Source organism: Akebia trifoliata, unplaced genomic scaffold, assembly GCF_017979445.1.
Source record: "Akebia trifoliata isolate Shusen 1 unplaced genomic scaffold, ASM1797944v1 Contig01306, whole genome shotgun sequence".
In the NCBI taxonomy this organism is placed as follows: Eukaryota; Viridiplantae; Streptophyta; class Magnoliopsida; order Ranunculales; family Lardizabalaceae; genus Akebia; species Akebia trifoliata.
In genome coordinates, this window is record NW_028237662.1 from 97100 (window position 1) to 121524 (window position 24425).

The following is a 24425-nucleotide window of genomic DNA, read 5'->3' on the forward strand; positions in this document are numbered from 1 at the left end:
ACACATCTTTGGAGGTCACTTAACATATAAATCGTGAGGGATATTTCTACAGTGAATGTATGTCAAAATCATAGATTTTTTTCATCAAGCTGTGAGTGATTCACATCCAAGTCAAAAATGTCGCCATCAATGTACATTTCAGCACGACTCAAAACAAAAAAACGTTTGGTGAAGAACATGGAACAGTTGAAGATTGGCGGAGGAATTGGAGATTCGCAAAGACACATACATTGTCTTTTTGACTCTTGTGTCTGAACATGTTGGGCATGTTTCGCACGTAGTAGTAGTTGGGTTTGATGAGATGAATTCGGCGCAAATAGATCCTCTAATCACTCTCACGAGTTTTGTTGGTTTCAATAAATAAATTAAACACGGTTTCTTTCTATCTGAGACAAAGTTTCCTTTTTCTTTATTCTTATTCTTATTATTCAGACGTACCCCTATAAATTTTAGTTAATATTTGAGATGCCTGTATTATTTTCAAACTAATGATGTAATCCTTATATATAGTCTTTTTTGAAAGTTTGATAGGAACTTACGTAAATGCCCTCATCTTCAACAGCTTGATTTTTCTCTTGCACTCTCTCTTCTTCATACTCTACTTTAAAAAGAAAAAATGCAAAAATTTTATTTCAGAAAAAGTTTGAAGAGCATCGGAAAACTAAAATTTAATTTCCTCTTATCTATAGAGAGAGTGGAGTAGTTTTGTGAGGGGAGTTAAGATAGAAGAAATTGAAGGATGAGGGTGTTTAAGTCATTATACGTTTAATTAATTAATTAATTAATTTTATTGAAAATGGAAAACAGATCAAACGCAGACGCTACAGGCCAAATGCAAGAAGAAGGGGGTATCTGTCAAATGTTGCATATGACAAAAGTTGAGTTGTCCCATTATTATCAGCTCTTGTTTCTTCAACTCATGGTCCTAAGTCCTAATAAGTGGATCTTACTTACTCTCTGGTTTAGTCTTTTTTTTATCTCACGCGTTTCAAGATATTCTTCTACTCTTGCGAAGAAGTGAGAAAGAGAGTTGAAGACTTCAATGGCTGGAGGAGGAGGAGCAGAGAATGAGACAACATTGGAATACACTCCGACATGGGTGGTGGCTGTTGTGTGCACAGTTATCGTTTTCATTTCTCTTTCTGTGGAGAGAACGCTTCACTTTGTTGGAAAGGCAAAATTAATACTCTTTTTTTCTCTCTCATCTGTTTAATTTAACACTTGATAGGATAAGGATTAAGGATTAAGGATTAAGGAATGAATTCTTATTTCTATTAATTTCATATTATTGATGATTAATTGATTGATTGGTCCAGTACTTGAAGAAGAAGAATCAGAAACCTCTCTTTGAAGCCCTACAGAAAGTTAAAGAAGGTCAGTGTCTCTGTCTTTCTATTAAAATTTTTAAATTTTGAATATTTAATTGAACAAGGAATTGATGTTGGGCAGAGTTGATGCTGTTGGGGTTCATTTCACTCCTTTTAACGGTGTCCCAAACCAGGATTGCTAAAATCTGCATCCCAAAGCGTTTAACAAATCATCTCCTTCCTTGTAACAAAAATGAAAAAGTAGTAGAACAACATACTCTTCATAACCAAATTGCTTCCTTCTTCCCTTCTTTCATTTCCGGGGGAAATGGGAGACGTCTCCTAGCCGAAGAAACTGGCTACTGTGCTCAAAAGGTAAATTAAATTATTTATTTAACTTCTTCATCATTCTTCTCTTCTTTTACAAATTTACAATTGTCAGACTAAACCTTATGATCTGAAGTATAAATCAAACAAGAACACAAGTATCTCACACGACACAAGATATACGTGGTTCGGTCAAAGCATCGACCTACGTCCACCGGCAAAAAATGGTGATTTCATTATATTAACCAAAGGAGAACTTGGTTACAATTTCTCTCTGTCTCTCGTATATACATCACACCCTTTAGGGTTTCATCTCTTACCCTTTATATACTTAGGATTACAAAGAGATTAAACGGGTCGGATCCAAAACCAAACCAAATGGGCCCAATATTTTGCGGGTCATTAACGGATCATCAAAAGATCTGGGTTGAATTCACAACAACTCTCCATATACAAGAATAGAAGACATAACCCAACAACCATTTACAAATTTCTTTCTTATTATTATTATTATTATTTTTTTAAATTCAGGGGAAGGTCCCATTGTTGTCTACTGAAGCATTGCATCATCTGCACATCTTTATCTTTGTTCTTGCTGTCGTCCACGTAACTTTCTGTGCTCTCACTGTTCTTTTCGGGGGAGCAAAGGTATGTTTCTATTACACTACTGTCTTTGCCTCCTCTCCGCTTTGCAATGTTGTTTGTTTGTAAATATTTTTTTCATTCTTTAATTTAGATACATCAGTGGAAACATTGGGAGGATTCTATTGCAAAAGATAAATATGATACGAATAAGGGTAATACTGCTTCTTCAATTACATTTTATTAATTCTATCTTGTCCCTCAATATATATGTATATCATTTTGCTAAGACTATGAGTCTGGAATGGATGAAGCATTCATTCTTCTTCTTATTCTTTTTTTCTAATTAATATGCGTGCGAACAACATTTTGTTGCAGTTCTGAATAAGGTTACTCATGTCCATCAACATGCTTTTATCAAAGACCACTTTCTGGGTATTGGGCAAAACTCAGCTCTACTAGGTTGGTTGGTAAGTCAATGATTAAAATTGCTTCAACAGAAAATATATCTCCTTTTCAAGAAAGAAATTCTTGTAGGCATTTTGGGAGACCAAATCACAGAAGTGGGGTGACAGAATACCTCGAAAGCTAATTTAGTGAGCGTTGAGAGAAAAAAAAGAGTTCCAAAAGGATATATTGACATAGTTAACATGTATGTGGGGGTTGTGTCTAGGGTGAGGGAAAATGGAGAGGTGACGAATGAGTTCCCAATTATAAGGGTTGTACAACAAGGATCGGCTTAAGTATGTATTGTGTTTGCGCTAGTAACTGCTCGTATTCAAGAGCCCAGACCTTGCTGTATGTTCTGGTTGTTAAAGAGTATTTTCAACAATAACATTTGAAATATGTCAAATAGTTTTGTAAATACTAATCTAAATTCCTTGTTTGGCTTCATCTTCTATGCCTGCCTTATCCCAACTATCAGGGTTGGCTGAATTGACTCAATGATTTTGATAACTTCTTTAAAGTGATTGATTAAAAAACACATTTATTTATTTATTTTACTATGATATTCTAGGATTGAGTGCTGCATGGTATGTTACCCTCACGAGAGAGCCTATGTATGTCGTACATGTGTATGTAAATAAGAAAGCCCTCTAATAAAATTGTGGCTATATCATCTTACATAGGATCTATTTTGCTTTGGCACATGCATGAATTAAGGTTCATGTCCAGCTTACCCATCAAAAATTAAATCATAAAGTCAATAAACTATACAGACATGTCGATGTATTGGGCTTGATCCAACATTTTGCCCATGTCATTGTTGTGGCACCGTATAGGGTAGTATGTAGGAAAACTCCAGTGGGGTTGTTTATTTACTAGAGTATTTCAAACAACATAATCCATTTATCCCGGAAGCAAACAATAAACAAATAAATGCTCTGGACTATAGAGTGATCATGCTTGTTGGACAATGAGACAGGTTGAGATCTTGTAACTTGTGAAATTGTCCCAAGAACACATCTGATTGAAGATATTGATTGTTTTTTCTAATCCAATTATACATGATTTTCTTTTCAGCATTCTTTCGTCAAGCAATTTTATGCATCTGTGACCAAATCAGATTACATCACACTGCGGTTGGGATTCATCATGGTAATCTATTGTATTTAAAGGTTGAGATGGTCAATTCAATTTGTTTGCTTTAATTGTTGTTGTCCTTTTATCTCCTTTTCCATGGCCATTATCTTGTTGTTGAAGCTTTCTTTGCTGTAGACTCATTGCAGGGGAAACCCAAAGTTTAATTTTTACAAGTACATGAATCGTGCCCTTGAAGCTGATTTTAAGAAAGTCGTTGGTATAAGGTAATTAATGTCTCATAGGATAATGAACCACACACACAAAAGCTAAACCTTAATTTAGCACATTGTATTTGTTACTAGGCATACTGACCAGAAGTTTCAAAGCTTGAAGTGTTGTAATATGACCTCTTTTTAATTATCTTGAAATTCTTCTGTGTACTTAATCAATTTATAATTTCTTCTGTTGTAGTTGGTATCTATGGATATTTGTGGTCATATTCTTGTTGCTGAATGTTGAGGGTAAGCTAAATCTAAAGCTAGTCCATTGATGAAGTTTTTGAGATCATTTTGATTTCTGATGCCCAAGTATTGTTAGTTTTAGATTTGTTTTGAGATCAATTCAATTTTACAGCTTGAAAGATATTAAAGGGATGCAGAAAGAAATGTTCTGACAACCCTTATTTTTTCATGATATCTAATAATTATTATAATTATATTTTGGTACATCATGAGAGTGACAAGGAATATAACAATATAGAAATTCAATCTATTTCAAATATTCAATCCCAAAATGTCTGTAAAGATATCTGGAGTGGAAGTGTAGCTCATTGGACAGTGCTTTGTCTCTCAAAGTCTCAGTTCAACCCTGCTATAAAGTAGATATTCCATAAATGTATCTGCTTTTGATGTCATTCCATAGGCTTGTTTTTTTCTTTTGTTTCTTTGTCAGCTAGGTTATGATCATTGACCTTAAAGGAGGTTGCATTCTTTTCCCTGTGCAGGTTGGCATACATACTTTTGGATAGCTTTCATTCCCGTTATTGTAAGTATGCATGCACAACTCTTTATGTTTTGCCACTTGATATTCAGATAAGCATTGTTATTTCTCAATGCATACACTGCATATGCATGCACAAGAATTTGTTTGAACTTTCAAGCAGTTTTGGGTTTTGGTTTCTAAAATCTCACAGTTGTAGTTTGCCACCCAACAAAACTCTAACATCTGTAGACAAAACATAGTAGGGAGAATTGCATAAAAGGATAACATTTCGAAAGTTATTGCAACAACGAATAGTGGGATTAAAATATGCCAATTGAGGTTTGCCTTAACACAAACAATGCACTTTGAGGGTACCAGCTTAAAAAGTTGGTGCAGACCAAGGTATAAAATCTCGTGTCATTTCATTTATTTAGGCTTTTTCCAAAAACCGTAACATTCGAAATGTTCTGAAACATTCTTATAAGTCATTAAAACTTAGTTTATATTCATAAATAAATATAGAAAATTGTTCTTTAAGTGTTTAAAATAAAAGTTATAACTAAAAGTAATATTATTTTTACAATGCTACGCAATAAAATGCTTCAAAATATTCTGAAACAAATTTAGAATCTTGAAACGTTGCATCTGATGTGTATATAATGTTGTAAAAGTCTTTTTTGTGCGATTAAACGAATTTTGTAATTTACAAAGTTTGTTTAATGCAAATGAAGTTTGTATATATACATATTTGCATTATATAGATTTTGTAAATTACAAAATTTATTTATAATGTCCAATACCTTATGGGGATGTTAGCATTCTCCACCACATTTTTTTCCTTATATATCCCTACAAATTTTGTCTTTTAGTGAAAAGACATGGGTATATTGGTCTTTTACGTAAAAAATGCTTATTTACATAATAAATACTTGTCTTTAACATAATAAATGTTGAGGGCATTTAATCTTTGGATTTAAATGTCTTGTTTCCAATAAATGTTTTGGCAATCAATACAAACAAACATTTATTATGTAAAAGGCCAATATACCCTTGTCTCTTTTACTAAAAGACAAAATGGGTAGAGGTATTATTGGAAAAAAAATGTGGTGGAGAATGCTAATGTCCCCATGAGGTTTTGAACATTAGCATTCCCCATATATATGGAACATGTTTGGCAGCCCACATTAGTGAGACCACATTGGGAGCCAAAATTTGTTTTATATGGGTTAAAAGTTTCGGAGTCGGCTGATTTTTTGTGAGGATGATCTCTAATGTGAAATCAGCCCAATATGAAACTTCTAACCCTATCAAAAGTGGTTTACAAAGTTGAAGAATTGTGGACCATTGATTTTTACCGTTAACTTGTAAACCACTTTTGATGGGGTTAAAAGTTTCAAAATGTGTTGATTTGTTATGAGGATGGTCTCCTCACCATAGAGATCATCTTCGCAAAAAATCAGCATATTTCAAAACTTCTAACCCTATAAGACAAAGGATTGTCAAATAAAGATTGTTATCAGATCCCGACCCTATATATAAAGGCATATATAAAGTCCTTGGAAGTCAAATGGTGGGTTTTTAGGATAAATGGGATTCAAAGTGAGTACAATGACGTTATTAAGAATGGATATATGTTATAGCATTAACTACTTTTAGAACAACTAGTGTTGACTATCTTATTATCTTCTCGAAGGCTTCAAAGAAATCTTTATCCTGTATAAACGAATTTCTTGAGGGTTATGAGTTAACTGTGGGTCAAAAGGTTAATATTGGGAAAAGTAAGTTCTTTATCTCGAAGAAAATTGATGTTCGCTGCATAGAGATGATTCGAGAAGTTCTGGGGTTTGGAAGATGATCTCTTTCTTTCAATTATTTGGGAATTCCTCTTCTCATAGGCCATGTTACAATGGAGATGTGCCAAGACTTAGTTAATAAGATTTCAAGGATGGTTGAGGGATGGAAATCTAAGTTTTTATATGGAGGGAGGCTTACTCTTCTTAATCATGTGTTGTTTTTGGTCCTCATTTATCTACTATCTACTTTCCCTATTCCAAAAGCAATAACTTCACAATAGGAAAAAGTGCTTGTTGAATTGTTATTTTTTCTGGGGAGAAGGTGATGAAGGTAAGAAAAAATACTTGGTTAGTTAGAGAAAAATCACTAAACTAATGGAAGAAGGTAGCTTGGGCGTCCAAACCATGCAAGACTCTCATTTGACTAGTATGATTAAAGCTTGCCAGAAAAGTCTTTCAGGTACTGGATTATGGATTGATTTTCTTTTTTTCTTCTTTTTTTTTTTTTGAAAACCAAATATACTACTGATGGAGACTGGTGGTCGACTTCTAATTAACAAAAAGGTTCAATGATTTGGAAGGTTGTGGTGAGAAGTATAAACACATTATTCGGCTATCGAAGCAACTTATTAAAAATGGGAAGAATTCTTCTTTAATGCTCTAAATTTGAGAGGGAGAGTGACATTCCCCTTATTGAGTTGTTTCATAAAGCAAATAGGAAAATATTTATTGGTCAGGTTTGGCAAAATGGGTACTGGAATTATTCCCTTCTAAATCGTCTTTTGGGGTAGGAGATGACAAGTTATATCTCCTCGATTGATCTTCCTCAAGGCACAATCGATAGACTTGTGTGGATGCATCTCCCTTGGGTAATTTTTTTTTTATGGGTAAAACAAGAATTTTATTACGAAGAAAGAAATGAGTGGTCGAGGCGGCCACAACACAAAGAAAATAAAATAAATAATGAAACTCAAACAAATCCAAAGAAACCATCTCAATCACTACAAAAAGGACCCCATCTAAAATAAAACATCTTCAAAAGAACTCCCTCTAAACTCAATGAACTGTTTAGCCCAAAAGAACAAAAGCCCTAAAATAGAAATCAACACTTCTAGCATGATATTCTCCTTCCCATCAAACATTTATGATCCGTTCCAACTAGATGCGCCAACAAATAGCAAACAGGATCGAAGACCACAAACTTTTTCTCTTTTCGGGGGCTTTCGAATCGACCGCAAACAAAACAAGGATCGAAGGAGGGGTACACCACTTAAAACCAAATAATGAAAAAAAATGTCCCCAAACTTCTCTAGCAAAAAAGGACAATGAATAAGAACATAGTTGGCTGATTCCCTGTTTGACTTGTCAAGAAAACAAAAGTTTACAAAAATAAAACCCCTAGCCATTAATTGATTCAAAGTTAAAATTTTACCAAGGGCTCCAAACCAAATGAAGAAGGAAATTCTAGAAGGAACCATGGACCCTCAAATTGCCAAAGCTAGAAAGAATGATGTATAGACATTAACCAAAGAATTGAAACAAGATTTCACATAGAAGACCTTGCCCTTACTCACCTCGCACTCCCTTTCGTCCTCTCCCGTGCAATCAACATGAAGTTGAGAGATACAGCCAAGAAGATTAGCCACCTCTTGGAGCTCCCAATCGTTAAAGCCTCTTCTAATCCCTAGGTCCAGAGAAAAGTAGACTCCGGAAGGGACTAAGAAATCAGATATTGACAACTCATTTTTTTTTTTTTGAGAAATTGAATAGAGGTTTGGAAAACGTTCTTTGAGGGGTGAGCCACCAATCCATCGATTTTCCCTAAATCTAATCCTATTCCCCTTCCCCACTCTGAAAATGATCTTTTTCATCATTTCACTCCAATTCTTGAATATCCCCTTCCAACGACCACACCCATGAGCATTTGTAACTGTCTTACTTCCTCAACCGAATGTATCGACCCCATGCTTCATCTTGATAACATCCTTCCAAAGACACTTGACTCTCCTCTCCAAATCTCCACAACCACTTCCCCAAAAGAGCCACATTCACCAACCACACCTTTCTAAAAACTAGGTCCCCCCCCTTTTTTGTTAAACAAATTTGGCTCCACTTTACCAAATGAAACTTCATTTGCCCTTCCCTGTTGTTACATAGGAAATCCCTCAAATGCTTTTCAATTTTCAATTCAACAATTTTAGGCATAGTAAAGAAGGAGAGGAAATAAAAAGGGTTGTTTGGCAACTTACTTTTGATAAATGTCACCTTCTCTCCTTTTGAATCATCTAATCGTACTTGGGGAGCATAAAACTGACATTGATTACCAAAATTATTCACTAGAGAAAAAATACATTCTCTATTATTCATGCTCTTCATGAGTTAATTCAGCAGTGGATAAATTAGCTGCACCATGTTCCTCGTTTGTATTGATCGTCTTGCATCCTCCATTTGTTGACAATTTGGGGAAAAATGTATGAGGTTGCATTGAGATGTACCTACTTCAATGGTATTTTTTATTAGTAATATAGTTGGTTGAGGAGCCTAAACCCAACCCTTTAGAGCTAGTTCCCATTGATATTTGTGAGATGTATTTTATGTTCTGTGTTACTTTTGTCGATGGTGCTTCAAGATATGCACATGTCTACTTTTGAAGACCAAAGTTGAGTGCTTTGAAAAACTCAAGGCATACAAAATAGAAGTTGAGAAGCACCTTAATTTGAAGTGTAGGCAATGGGAATAAATTTGCTTAGTTCTCTAAGAATCATAAAAAAGTATTCATTTCTCAAGAATTACTTCGGAAAGAAGTTCGAAATTAAAGATCTTGGTTCGTTGAAATGCTTTTAGGAATTGAAGTTGGTAGATCAAAGAAGGAAATATTTTTCTCTAAGAGAAAGTTTGTACTAGAACTTCTCCAGGAAATTGGGAAACTTGGAGCTAAACCTGTCAAGATTCTGATTAAGTAGTCATGGTCTAAATGATCAAAATGGAAAACCTCAGATCACTACTGAGGATTTTCAGTTGTTAGTAGGACATTTAATATATGTCAATCATCCAAATGTTGCATATGATGTCAACGTTATTAGCTAGTGTATGTATTCACCTAGGACGACTCATCTTGAAGCCTTTTATAGGATACTTTCATATCTGAAATTGTCACCATTTGGTGGTTTATTATTCTTCAATCATGGACATTGAGGGTAGAGGCTTCCATAGATGTAGATTGGGTTGGTTCAGCTACACATCTAAGATCTACATCAGGCTACTGTACATTTGTTGGTGGTAATCTTGTAGCCTGGACAAGTAAGAATAAGACTATGGTTGCAAGATCTAGTTGTGAGGCAGAGTATCATTTTATAGGACATGGTGTATGTGAGATTATTTGGTTGAGAATGCTATTATCCAAACTTGGTTTGGATACACCAAGTTCGATAAGCCTCTTTATGATAATAAGGATGTTATCAGTATCACACATATTCCAATTCAACATGATAAAAGTGAACATATTGATGTTGATCAACATTTTATCAGAGAAAAGTTGAAGACAGACAAACCAGAGGTATTCACCATTTTTGAAGTCAAAAACCAAGTGGCAAATATCTTTACCAAAGGAGTTTCCAAGGATTTATCATGTGAGATGTCATGCAAGTTGGGCATGTCAAATATCTAAGCCCCAATTTGTAAGGGAGTGTTGGGAAAAGGGCATACTTGTTATTTTCCTTGGTTTATGGCTTAATTGCATTTACCCTATTTATACTTGGGCAATATGGCCACTCTAGTTATATATATATACTAGAATTTGCCTGTGCCTACAGCATGGGCATCCTCTTTGGGATTAAGAGGGTAAAAGCGGAAAAAAAAATAAACTTAGGGGGTATTAAAAGACGAAAAACAATAAAGTGGGTTAAAAGGAGTAAAAGAGGAAATATTGTAAAGTTAGAGGGGCAAAGAGGAAAGGTAATAAAATGAGCCCCACAAAAACTGAATATATATAGGGTCAGGTTCAAGAGCCAATAACATAGCCAACATGTTTTGTCCTATATGGGCTAGAAGTTTCGGAATGTGCTGATTTTTTGTAGGGGTGATCTCTATGGTGAGGGCATCATCCTCGCATAAAAATCAGCCCATTCTGAAACTTCTAGCCCCATCAAAAGTGGTTTAAAAATTAATGGTAAAAACTGACGGTCCACTATTCAGCTTGTAAACTTCTAAACATACATAGAGAGTGAATGCACACACCATCGTATGATAGTGCTCTAAGGACATGTCTGCTTACAAACACAAAGCATTCTCTTGGTTTCCCAACCTGTTATGCACAAAGAGACACTATTGTGCAACTTTACTTTGTATTTTTATTTTTTTAATGTTCAGTCTAATAAGTCTATGAACATATTCATCATAGACGATGAATCATGTCAAGTTTAACTAAGAAACTGATATAGTATTAATCTCTCAGCTTCTACTTGCTGTGGGCACTAAGCTGGAGCATGTAATTACTCAGTTGGCCCATGATGTTGCTGAAAAACATGTAGCCATAGAAGGGGAGTTGGTAGTACAGCCTTCAGATGATCACTTCTGGTTCCGTCGCCCCCGAATTGTCCTCTACTTGATTCATTTCATCCTCTTCCAAAATGCTTTCGAGATCGCATTTTTCTTCTGGATATTGGTATGTAGTGAATATTTCAATCAAGAACGGTTATTTATTTTCAATTTGGTTGCAGTAGCTTTCAAAATCTGATGCTTCATCCATTCAAATGTAGTTTCAATATGGCTTCGACTCCTGCATCATGGGACAAGTCCGTTATATTATTCCAAGACTTGTAATTGGGTAGAAAACCTCTACTTCCCCTGCTATATATATATATATATATATATCCTTTTAGTCTGTAAGTACATAACAATTCACACAATCTGACATATGATGTGGTTTTTTTTTTTCTTCTTCTTAGAGTGTTCATTCAGGTACTCTGCAGTTATAGCACCCTACCACTGTATGCCATTGTCACACAGGTGAGTTGTTATTTCACCTAAAACTTGTCCTTTGGAACTTTTGAATAAGGTTGATGACAGGAATTTTCTTGATTTTTGATTTATGAAGATGGGAAGTTCATTCAAAAGCGCTGTATTTGAAGAGCATGTACAAGAGGGCCTAGTTGGCTGGGCTCAGAAAGCAAGGAAGAAGGGACTCCGAGGGGTTAATAAAGGCCCATCCCAAGTGCAAGTGGGTTTGAAAGATGGTCCTAGTTCAAGTCCTAGCGTGGGGGGTATTCAGTTGGGGAAGGTGGGACAGAAAGAATCTCTTTCTGCAAAGGAAGAAGGGAATGCTATTCAACCTAGCTAGATCAAGAGTCATGATCTCTCTCTCTCTCACTCACTCACTTGTTAATCATATATATTTAATGTGTTGGAGTGTGTACTTTCTTGTTCCTTGCCCTTACTCTCTTTTTTGAGCCACATCACCGAGCAGGTGATGATGGTCCAGGGCAAAGCTTTTTTAACTTACCTTAAAATATGTATGGTTCTGTAACATGATATATGGGAAATGAATTAATCTTGGGTCTGTCTAGCTGATGAGTTGGTGGGTCACACTTTGTTTGCTGCTTGATAATTCATTTTAAGCAGCACATCTATCTAATCCATGAATACTGTATAGGTTACAATTCCTCAGAGGGAATTCATATTACAGCATTACTATAAAATCCATGACTGAAGCACCATAAATACTATATTAAAGGAAGGATTTATTGTGTTTTTCTCTCCTGGCTTAGTAAAATTCGAGGATTTCTCTCAGTTTTTATTATTTACAAAAGAAACTAAAGAAGGTGCATTTACAGTCATCGGATTAAAAGTGACTATCAGATTTTTCCATCTTAATTGCCTCTCAATGAGTACTGTGTGTTTAGTGTGATTGCTTTATCTGCATGTATTCTTGTTGTTGCTTATCCTTAATGCAACTATCTAATGCATGTCATCGATGTATCTTTAGACACCAAAACCATTAACTATATAGGATGAAATCATATTTGATCAAAGCTACTCTTAGATAGCCCTATTGCAAGGCTCTAAGGGCTATTTCCTTATTTTGCTCCTTATGCAAATGCAATAATTTCAGAGGGCTACTATTGGCACCCCAATTTTTACTTATTACACCTCCAATTAAAATAATGAAATAAGTAAATGGTTAAGAATAAGTAAAAGTTCTCTCATTTTCTTTTATTTTTGTTAAGATTTTATATAAGCCTAATCATAATCCTAACCAACTATTGAAATTGTTTGGACAAGTGTTGTAATGTTGAGATAATAATTTGAAACAAACCTTTTTAATGTTTAATGGTGTGTTCTCATCTTTAATTGGGGTGTGATAAATAATTTATAAAATTGGGGTGCCAATAGCAGCTCTCTAAGTTTATGATGCATCAATTTTTACCATGATAACAAATAATGTAATAAATAGGTATTAAACGATATAACTCCAACCTAGGCATTAAACAACAAAAAAAAAAAAAAACTATTAAACAACGTTGTTATTCAAAACGCTAAGCATATAGAAAAGCTCTAACCGAGCAAAGAGTCCAAAATTGTCAAAATAATTATACTTTGCAGGAGCAAAAATGGCTCTAGAGTCTATTATTTGAAGGAGGGGAAAATGACCTGAAATTCCAAGAGCTAATCCAGCATCATCTACTCGGCCTACTCGATTGACAAGCAAAGCTATTGTAAATCAGAAATGTTTTATCTATTTGAAATTGTATAAGTCAGAAATGAATTAACAAATATGAAGCTATCTTTGACAGAAATCGTTTAATTAATAAGTGTATAATATGTTGCAAAAGTAATCATTATTTTAATGATCAAGCTAAAAAATAAAAAACAATTTTGACATTTACATTAGATCCATAAGAATAATTGACGACACAAACCCCAAAAATGGATAATTATAAATTCCAAAGATCGTGTAATTGATAATAAGAGAATGTTAACGGAAAAAAAATTTGCAAATTATGATTGAAGAAATAGGTGTCAACTAGCTTTATTGATAAAGTTTTTGGGTGATGATATCAAAGACTTGGGTTTAAATCCCATCAGCATCAACTTATTGAACTCATTAAAAATAGGCATGTCGATCATATATATACATTGAAGGAAGCTTAACGCCTTAATCCTATAATTTGGAGAAAATATAAAAATTGTTTGTTAAAGGACTTTTTATCATGTTTTTATCTTAAGTTATCGTCCAACTTTAACATCAAAGACTCTTTGTCAAGTACCACATTAGTATCTAGTGACAAAGAAAATACCACAACCGATCATTTTCATTTAAGATCTTACGGTATTGATGATTGGGAAAAAAATATATATTATATGTATAATGTATTAAGACTTGTTGTAGGATTAGGTCATTTAGTTGAAAAAAAAATTACTAATTGAACTAATTAGTCCAAAGATTTAGAGGTCATTTAGTGGAAAAACCCTACATAATGGTTATTAAGTAAATTTTTTGAAATTAAATGAGGTTTGTACTATATACCTTATTATCTAGGGAGGTATGTTTTTTTTTTTTTTTTTAAGAATATAATAATAATAAAAAAAAATATAAAAAGAAAAAGGAACGGGAGATCCACCGTAGAGGAATGCTTTCGTGTGGGTGAGGTAGCATTCATCAGTGAATCCCTATTTTTTATTTCCTCTAATAATTTCATTTGTCCATGCCCTCTAACTCTCTGTCATGAAAATTTTTTTGCTCATATTTGAGTCCACAATTCTCAGGACTGGCTCCTTACTTCCCAAACTCTCTCCTCTTTGTCCGTCTCCTATTAAATTGGGTTTTGTTACTCTTTCCTCTTTATTTTATCTAATATCTTCTTTCAAGATTTCTCAATCTATATAGATTACTTCTTCTTTTTTTTTTCTTTTAATTTCAATTAATGCCATTGTAGAACAAAAAAAAAAAAAAGATTTTTTTTTCTGGGTTCGATTTTGTAGTATATATGTTGATAAAATTGGGGTGTAATCACGGTGGGTATTCCTAGGGTTCCTTTCTTTTGAGAGAGCGAGGGATTGGGTTTTGGTTGAATCGAAATTTCTTGGATAGGTTTAGAGGGAAGTTGTAATTCCATGACGAGTTCTTGTTTCTGTGATGGTGTTGGTTAAGAATTAAGAGGCGAATTGAAATATCCTATAGAAATTAGAATAGAAGAGTTATTGTTCGTTCCACTTTCTCATATTAATTTTGGAGTTGGATTTCAATTGTTTGTGTTAATCTTTCTCATTTGATTTGATCTGGGTTTCTGCTCTTCCCTTGTTTGCCCTACCAAAAAGAAAATACTTGGCATTTGTCTTATATTTCTGCATTAAGCATCATTTCAGGGTGTTAATAAAACCGATTAATCATCCTTACTTGTTATATTTCTCTCATCCGAGGGGCTTGGATTCAGTCATTTTTGCAATTTTGGAGAAATTGAGAGTGATTTATTGGAGAGAGAAGATCGAAACCTTTGGTTTGGGTGGAAGAGAATGGAAGAGGAGATCATTTTTAAGGAAGAAAGGGACGGTGGTTTGCATTTGGAAGATGAGACCAATTCCAAAGATCCCACCTTGACCTTGTGTGCTGCAGAAATGGAAACTGATGAAAACAGAACCGATTGCGAAAAAGCTTTAACATTGGAAGGAAGTGAGGGCGAGGGAAGTAACATGGTTTTCTCTAGAGAAGCACAAGCACCACTTCTCAACAAAGACCCAAGAACATCTGGGGGTGGGGGTTGTAGTTGCAACAATCCCAAGAAGCTCAAATCAAGGATGACAGTTGAACTTCAAAAGAAGGACAATAATCATCGGCATGAAAAGAAGCTCAGCAAACAAGATAGGATTGATTTGGGCCGTGCGTTTCAGAATGCTGTTAGCTCTCACGAATGGGAGCTCGCGGAGAGTCTGATCCTGTTGGCAGACCCACAAACTCTTAATGATGCCTTGTGCATCTCTTTGGATTCCATCTGGTTCTTAAGTACACAACAAGAGCTACATGGGATAACGAGCTTGATCAAGAAGATCATTTTTAATGGTGCTTATGACTTTACAAGAGCGGCTCTTAGAACTTCGTTTCTTGCTTCATGCGTCTCTGCATGCCAGAGCCGAACAATGAGTTTGGCAGATACAGTGACTCTTATGGCGCAAAGGTAAAACTTATTGCTCCAATTTGTATCTCCACTTAATCCTTTGCTTCGCAATCATCATGATATGTATATTTTTTTTCTATTAGTAAAGAAAAGGGTAACACAGATACATGGAAACAACATTCCAAATAAGTTGAGACGACCTTCCTATAGATAATAGAAAACAGCGACGGCAAAGGTCCTTTGCTGCTGATAAGATCCCGTCTAAATACTTCATCCTCAATGAACGAACCTTTGTGCTCCGTAAAAGAAAAGACCATTTAAACTAAAATGCTTTGATGTTGATGATAGTAGTTTTTATTTCTTCATAATTTCCTTTAAAATCTCTATGATTTCCTTCCTCCCATAAACCCAAACAAATAGCAAGCAGAAGCATTTTCCAAAGAAGGTGCTCTCTCAAAGAAACGGAGGAAAAATGCCATCTACCACAAACTTAGAACTCAAACCCAGTCATTGTCAATATGGCCCCAAATTGATAAAAGAAATAGTTCTAAATATCTTGGGCCAGCAAATGGTTTGTAGGTTGTCCACTTGATTTCGCATGTAACAACAATGGGTAGTCTTCTAGACGTGGGATGTAAATCAAGTCAGCAGTCATGGGTTCCAATGGAAATTCTGCAATTGTTTGGGTTGTAGTTTGTTTGGATCTAGAATTATTTTTATCCATTTTATTTTATTGAGATTAGTTTTGGATTAGATATTTTTTTTTTAGATGTCTTTTAATTTTTTTATAAGTCATATAAGAGTTTAGGTACTATTCATGTCTTTTTTCTTTAGGCCTTATTTTGAGGGAGATCAAAAGTTGTTATATTGAGTCAATTTTTGTGTCATTTGATAAGTTATTCAATAACCTATCCAATGAGTCCAAGATTTCACAATTTCGGTAAATTTTGATAAAGTTATGGTCAAAATACCAATGGGATGTCAGTCTTACATGAGATTGACTTCTCAAGATTAAAATAGCCAACTTTCAATTAATTCTACGATTAGGGTTTTGAGTCTAGCTTATATATATATTGCAATTGTAATTAGTTTGTAGAAGTTGATGGAATAAAACAGGAATTTTGTAGTTTTTCCAGTGATTGGAGGCCATCCATCTTGGTGTATTCAAAGGTACTATCTTTGTAAAGTAGAACAACCTTTGAATTGAACAAATCCAGGTTGTCTTGCATCACATCTAGATCTTAAAGATCAACTATAATGATCTCTTACAAAGATGTGTTGCACTGGAAATAGAATATCTTAGAAAGAATCCTTGACCATGAAAACAAAGAAGCTCAGATAAGTATTGGTGATACACATAGTCAATGATTTTTTTTTTTATAAGTAAAAAATTTATTAAAGAAGAAAAAACTCCTAGAAATACAATAGAAAATAAACATACAAAAGAGAAAGGAAGCAAGCAGATTACAATACTCTCGAGCCCCACATGATAAGTCCCATAGAATCCAAAAATCCTAAAAAAAGCTCATCTACATTCCTTAAAGCTCCAACTCTGAGAAAAGATTAAACTAGTAATGAATATGAGAACCTTGTACATGGTATGCTCCTTCTCTTCAAGGTTCCTACAATTCCACTCCAACCAAATACCCCAACAAATGGCAAAAATGGTTAACAACCAAAGATCTTCTTGCTTTATGTCAAAGATCTTTGTAAGGCACTAACCATAAAGGCACCATCTCTAATCCAAATCCAAGTTTTTTTATAATAAGAGGGTATGCCAATGAATCCACAAATGCTATAATTGCGTGAAACAATTTCCAATCATTAAGATTCCAATTAAAGCCAAGGTTTAAGCAAAGCTTTTCACCATCCTAGATAGCAAAGTCCTCCACTTTTTATGAGAAATAGCACATAGAAGTCAGAATGAAGTTTGGACAGGGGATTCGACGCACCGTAAATCCTCCCAAAAGTGAACTCCTTCTCCATTGACAACCAAAAATGTAATCTCTCTAGAACTTTAACTATGCTTTGGGGATACCTTTGCAGATGCTACGATTGTTAGAATTTCTAAGAGAACTTACCCTCTACTCAAATTTCTTTATTCATATTTCTCCTTAATGTTCTACCCCCACACAAAGACAAGTGGTCCTCCTTAAATATCCGTAGTTGCTTATTTAGGAAAGACAACTCTAAACCCTCAAGGGGTTGGCTCAATGATAAAACTAACGACGGGGCTTACTCCCTTTAGTTGTGTGTTCGAAATTGGGTTGTTTCTTGAGTTACGTTATTGCATATTGAGAAATATCCGTGAGGTAGGGAATTGTAACTGTAAGGACTATTCCCATCACAAAGGGTGTGGGGATATCTTGTTATTTCATAATAATAAATAAATAAATAAATAAAGAATTGAGGGAGAGACAATTCCATGGTTTTGAAAGTTTTGATTCCCAAGCCTCCCTGAACTTTTGGAAAGTGATGGTCTTCCAACTAACTAAATGATACTTGAAAATGTTCTACTAATAATGTCATGCTTTTCTTGGTCAATTGGAGGAATGTGTGTTCTGTCAAGAGTTTGGGGCGATCTCAGCTTCAAGAAACTAAGGATTTTGAATGAAGCTTTGTTAGGAAAGTGGCTTTGGAGATTCGGTGTGGAACGGGAAGGATTTAGTGGGGGGTGATATCGACAAAATTTGGGGAGGATCATATGGGTTGGGTGAGTGGAGATGCTAAAAGTCGGTATGGTTGCAGGGTGTGGAAGGGTATTTTAAAGATTTTGCCTCAATTAAAAAAATGGTCACTTTTTAGGTGGGGAGGGGGAACAAAGTTGGATTTTGGGACACTTGGGGGGGGGGGGGGGCTCTTTTAGGTAGAGATGTCTTGTGTTATATGCGTTATCAGTAAAAAGAACCACCTTGTAGTAATCTTCCGGGTGTTGGATAATGGGACTATAGGTTGGGACTTGGTTCTAAGGAGGTTGTTGAACGATTAGGTGATGTAGAGGTTTCTAAGTTGATTGGTTACCTGGATAGTCTGTCAAGAGGTGTTTAGGAGGAAGATGTGTGATTGCGGGCACCCAATAAAAAATGGTTTTTTTTGGTTAGGGACCTCTATAAAGATCTATGTAGGAATGGGGATCCGACTTTTCCTCATGTCGTGGTTTGGGGTCCGAGGTTGTCATTGAAGGTAGTTTGTTTTGTTTGGACGATCGTATAGGAAAGAATTGAAACGCAAGATCTTCTAAGGAAAAGGGGTTTTTGTGGCTTGAACGGGTGTTACATGTGTTTGTCAAGCGAGGAAGAGGTAGCAAAGGTGGTGTGGGCTCATTTCTTATCCTTGTTTGGGGTGGATTATTGTGCTCCGGGTTCAGTTAGAGGCGTCCTTGTGGAATGACTTCAATTGGGGTTGAGCTTTCACCATGCCAAGAAGTTGGTTTGGAGTTTAACCCCATTTGCGGTCTTTTAGGGAATTTGGAAAGAAAGAAATGCGCAATCGGCGCAAGAGTTGATTATTTCAATCCTTGGGCTCTTATTCTTTTGGTGCAAAATCTTTAAAGAGTTTAAAAGGATTTTTTTTTTTTTGTGAGGACTTTTTTGACTGGTGAGAGAACATTTGTAGTATTGAAATCCCTAAGTTGTTTTTTTTTTTTTTGGAGGGGGGGGGGGTGTTTCTTGGGGAGGAGCATCTCGACCTTTTCCTCAATTAATGAAAAAAACTAATAATTCCATAAGATATCTCTAATTATTTATCTAGCAAATGTGCCACTGAGTTCGGCATTAAAAGTGTGGACACAAAAGAAAGTTGTAAATTGCTAAGGGTGTTTTTAATCAAAATCATCTTAGCCTCTTTGGAAAAGTACTTAAACTTCCAACCTAGACTCTCAATCATCGGGTCACACAAGGCTTTCTATTTACAGATTGCTTCTAAGGGATGACCTAGTTTAGTAGGTATGGAATCAATGTTGTCTCCTAAAGTGCTCACCAAGAGTTGAAGTTTCGCTTTCTGCGAGGCCACTTGAAGGGAAAGAAATTGAAGAGTTTTCCAAGGAGTGGTCAATAATTTTCGTGAGTTGAACTTGTGAATCTCAGAGCTGCTGTTCTATTGGAGTGAGCTAGATCCAGATTTTAGATGGGTATTTTTTTTTTTTGAGGAGTTTGTTTTAAGATGGGAGTCTTTGTACTCGATTTAATGTTGTAAATTCTAGTTCTCCTTTGTTCTTTGGCTAGTTATCTCAGTCACATTTCTCTTTGATGGGGATATCAGATTATTACTCTTTAACTATTACCATAAGAGAAGGGAATCGCAAGCTTCCTTGTGGATTGGTTGGTGATAGCTACGGAGAGGACTTGAAGATCCCCCATGTGCAAGATTTTTTGAAGACTACATTGGAAAGTGCATATGGGTTGCATTTGGATCGAGGAGGACTTATTGGATGAATTAGAATGACCAACATGTGACCATAGTGCTAGAATACTTAGGATTTATTTCATTTTCTATTTTGGACTTTATTTTAATTATTATTATTTTTTAATGTTTTGGGCTTATTTTTATATTTTATTGGCCCATGGTCATAATATAAATTTTTGGGGGTTGTTTTGTACTTTAGGTTGTCTTTTATTTAAGTTTTTAAGGTTTGAAATTTTAGGAGAGAAAAAGTTACGAAAATTAGATATTTTTTGTAATTTATCTTTTACTTAAGGGTAGTTTAGGTCTTTTCTCTTTAGGGTTATGTTTTTACTATTTAAGGACATCTTTATGTTATTTTATGGAGGCTGTTTTTAATATAATTTACAGAATTTTTCGTTTTCCTATCATGAATGTTGGGGCATTCATCTTAGTGAGTAGAATCATTTATCTCTTTTATTTTTTTCTTGGTTTGCAAGTATAGTTTAATTTTCTTCTTCTTTCCATAGTTTTCTATGATTTTTTTCTCTTACGAGACCCTAGGTGAGCCCTTACCAACATTTTTTTTAGATATCCTACACATACTAGAACCTACCAAAACCCCTCTCAAAATTACCATGTTGCTACCCAGCCCTAGCCCAAACCAGTCCAAAATCGACCAAAATCAACCAAAATTCATCCCTATTTGCTACTCAATTATTTACAGCAAGCTTAGACCATCCTAAATTCTTATTTTTATTCATCTAACCTTATTCCAACCCTAGATCTAACCTTTAGGAACATCAATTCTCTAGATCTTCTTAGACATTGTTAGATTAATACCCTAGGCTAGTTGGAAGTTCCGCCTTCCATAAGATCCCTTAATTTAATATTTTAGATTCAGATCGGTGGGACTTAAAATATTGTCTAGAATTATTTGTTAGTTATTTACTAGACTTTTCTTATTTTTTTGTGATAGAATCTGGTAGCTTGTAATATTCCTTGTCATTGATAATTTTTTTCATAATCTCATAACCATCATTTTAATTAGTTCATAGTCATGCATCACTCTTTCTCAATAAAAAAGAAAATTTACTTATAAAAAAGAATTTTCGAACCCGTTTCAAAACAACATAACAAACCTTCTAAAGTATTGCATCTGATATGTGGAAGGGCTAAGAAAAAATATTATTGTTGGCTTCCAAGAAAGATTATATATCAATCATCTACCTTTATCCTAGAAAACTTCCAAACTACTATTCTCTACTATCCTATCCAAAACCTTAATGATTATGATGAACAAGAAATGCAATGAAAGATATTCTTATCTCAAATCTTTGGACCTTGTTAAACAACTAGAAGGTGATCCATGCATCAAAAGAGAAAAAAGTATGGGAAGAAATGCAATTTTTAATCTATCGCCTCAATTTATCCCCAAATTCCAATTCTCCCTAGGACATAATTTAGGAAATTCTAATTTATATGGTGACCTTTTCCATATTGATCTTACACCATTCCAAGGACATCGCATCTACTTCTAGAGCCTATACTTTCACTATGTCATTGGCAATTAGGACCCCATTTAGATTTTGATGACCTTTGATAGACATTCCTTGTTCTTGAGACAACACGGAGGAAAGGATATAGACCATGATCTAGGTGCTAAAGTTTTGGCAATAGTCTTGTACACACTCCTCGTGAGAATGATGGGCCTCAAGTCAACGTGTTCATGATCCCTTGCTTCTTGGAGACCAAAGTGATAAAAATATTGTTGGAAATAGTAGCCCACATGGACCTTTTCTTGGACCACCTCCTCAAAACCACTAATTACAATGTCCCAACGATTGCCTTAAAAAGGGTGGAAAAAGAAAGGGAAAAAAAGAAAAATAGTAATCCTTGTATCCCCTTCCAACGCTTTAGTTGAATTCCAAATCTCCTCTTCCTCAATTAGTCTTTACTTTAATCTATTACCTTGGGTGATTCTCTATCTTAAGAATTCCCACCAAGCCTTAATCTTATCCTTGAAATTTGGATCCTTGAGCCACATGTTCTCGAAAATGGAGGGAATATGGTAATTGGATCAGTACCCACACCCCAGTATCAGTGGAAAATGATCCAATGTCAGTCTTTGAATGATTGATTGAAGCAGATTAGCACAGAGCTCTTCCTAAACCTGTTGATTAAATTAGTGTCTAGTCTGCTCAGGATTGAATCGTCTTAGTTGTTGCGCCAAGTGAAATTTCGTCCAACTGAAGGAAGATCCGTTAAAAGATTTTTGGTCACACAATCATAGAATGCTCTCTTGCTCCTTTAGACTCTGCTACCATGTCTGTCGAAAGAAAACATAATTAAATTGAAACCCCATCTATGCACTAAGGGAAATGCCACTATATAATGCCATCCAACCCCTCCTAGAACTAGTTCATGAGGGTGTTGTTCGTTGGGCCATGCCACCGTCATGACCCGAAATGATTTGTTCCCTATACATTTGCAAATAATAGGACTGCTCCAACTAGGTAATCCTCAACATCGATGGGGTATTTATAATAGGTTAAAAAACATTAACTTTTTCCCAGCAATATGTGAATGCATCTTAAAGTTTGTCATTGCATACAAAAGTATGCAATGTCATAATGACCTATTGATGACATATGTAATTTATTGACCGGAAATAGCATAAGCAATCATGTAGCAACTATTACTATAATCTGTAGCAGTTGGGCATCACTTCAATTTTGGGAAAGGGAACGAGTTTTAGCATTTAGTTGTGTCAAATAATTTTTATTTTTATTTTATTGTTTAATTGTCTCAAATATTGCTTTTAAGTATGATATCAGCTCATGGATGTGTGTTTGTTTTTCTGCATATATAGCAATAATATTTGAAGAATTAGACAGTAAACATAACTTGGGACTAGCTCATCCTCTAGTAAGATAAACTTAAAAAACAGTTATTTCTAGATTTGTTAGTTTTAGTTACCATTGATGTTACCTAGTTCTGCAATGCAATGCTTATGTTCTATTTGTTTAACCATTGCTTCTTAACAGGTTGCATGAGCGGCTCCAGGAATGCAATGGGGATGAGGTATTGAAAGCAGAAGCTGGTGCCAAGGTCCAGAAATTTACTGAGTGGGCATTGAAATGCATAGGTTTCCATTCACGTTGTCAGGGGAATAGGGATAGGGTAAATCAGAGCTCAGCAGTTGAAATCCAACTCCAATTGTCTGCGTTCAAGGCATTCCTAGATCTTGCTGGTAATCAGCTTACAGGAAAGGACTTCACAGAGGCCTTTGATGCAGCATGCTTCCCTCTCACACTCTTCTCTAGCTCTTTTGATCCCGGTTGGGCATCTGGGATTTCAACAACTGCAATCCAGGGTTTGTTGGGAATGTTGGTAGAAGGGGGTGCTGACAATGTCAACCAATGCTTTCTTGAAGCATCACGTTTTGGGAGCACAGAGCTTGTTCGCATTTTACTGCAGGTAACTTCCAATTTGGAATGTTTCATTGTATAAATAACTAATATTTATACTCATATAAATAAAATAAAATAAAAAATAAAACTAATATTTAGAAGAAGATTAGTTTGGGAACACACACTCGAGGGTCAATATATTTAGTACCAATGTTTTTCTTTCCTGACCTGCTGGATTTCCTTATTCCTCCTTTTCTTTTGATGATGGAATTTGTGGTTTAGATTGCTCAAAGGAACAGTTTGGACATTGATGTGGACCTGGCTTTGGGTTTTGCTTCCCACTACTGCAAGATTGGTACAATGGAGTGTCTGGTGGAAGAGGGTAATGCCGTTGCCTTTTTAGGTCCTTTGATGAGAGCTGCAGAGAGGGGATGCATGCAAGTTGTTCAATGGTTTGTACAAAGGGGATGCCAGGACATGGAGCTCTGTCTTGCCCTTACCGCTGCTACCTCCAGCAGCCAAGTCGAGATTGCTGCTTACCTCCTCCCACACGTCCCCCAGCATGTCCTTGCTGCTCTGAGCATCGAGATTCTCAAAGCGGCTGGTGAACGAAGTGGTGGTTCCCTTGATGGTGTTGCCTTCCTCCTTTGCTCTGACTTTCTTGGGGACCCAGCTGCCACCTACTCTGTTGCAGACAGCATTGCTAGGTCAGATGATGAGGCTGTTGCTCCCGAACTAAGGGAATTCCTGCGGGAGCATTGGTCAGAGGCAGCCTTCTTGGATGGCTTGATGTTTGAACAGGACCATTATGTGAATGTGATGAGGATCTTGAGGTGGGGCGAGTCTGCTATATGTTTGAGTGATCTCCCTGCACCCTTGAGGACAACCATAGCCTATTTGCCACTCTACAGGGAATGTGCAGATATGGGTGGTAGCTTGTTATCACAACGACTAAGGGGACAACTCGTGGAAGCAGCAAGAAGGCTCGGAAATGGGCCTGTAGACGAG

General features: G+C 35.5%; 1 protein-coding gene and 1 pseudogene across 3 annotated transcripts; both read left to right on the forward strand.

The window, feature by feature from the left end:
- Positions 1-894: 894 nt before the first annotated feature.
- Positions 895-12077, forward strand: LOC147380552 (MLO-like protein 1). 2 transcript variants are annotated; one of them, XM_086431533.1, is made up of 14 exons: positions 896-1174; positions 1317-1374; positions 1450-1682; positions 2166-2282; positions 2371-2431; positions 2595-2686; positions 3741-3815; positions 3936-4024; positions 4212-4261; positions 4744-4784; positions 10968-11177; positions 11272-11339; positions 11461-11521; positions 11610-12077. In XM_086431533.1, the coding sequence occupies exons 1-14, from the start codon at positions 1043-1045 to the stop codon at positions 11850-11852; spliced, it is 1530 nt and encodes a 509-aa protein (XP_086287659.1). In that variant the 5' UTR covers positions 896-1042; the 3' UTR covers positions 11853-12077. The 2 variants fall into 2 exon arrangements, with proteins under 2 accessions (XP_086287661.1, XP_086287659.1); XM_086431535.1 differs by lacking the exons at positions 11461-11521; positions 11610-12077 and having other exon boundaries at positions 895-1174; positions 11272-11343.
- A 2153-nt stretch (positions 12078-14230) lies between these two features.
- LOC147380553 (ankyrin repeat protein SKIP35 pseudogene) lies at positions 14231-24422 on the forward strand (annotated as a pseudogene). Its single transcript, XR_015175256.1, has 3 exons — positions 14231-15684; positions 23052-23484; positions 23700-24422. The product of XR_015175256.1 is annotated as an ankyrin repeat protein SKIP35 pseudogene (transcript).
- The last annotated feature ends 3 nt before the right edge of the window (positions 24423-24425 follow it).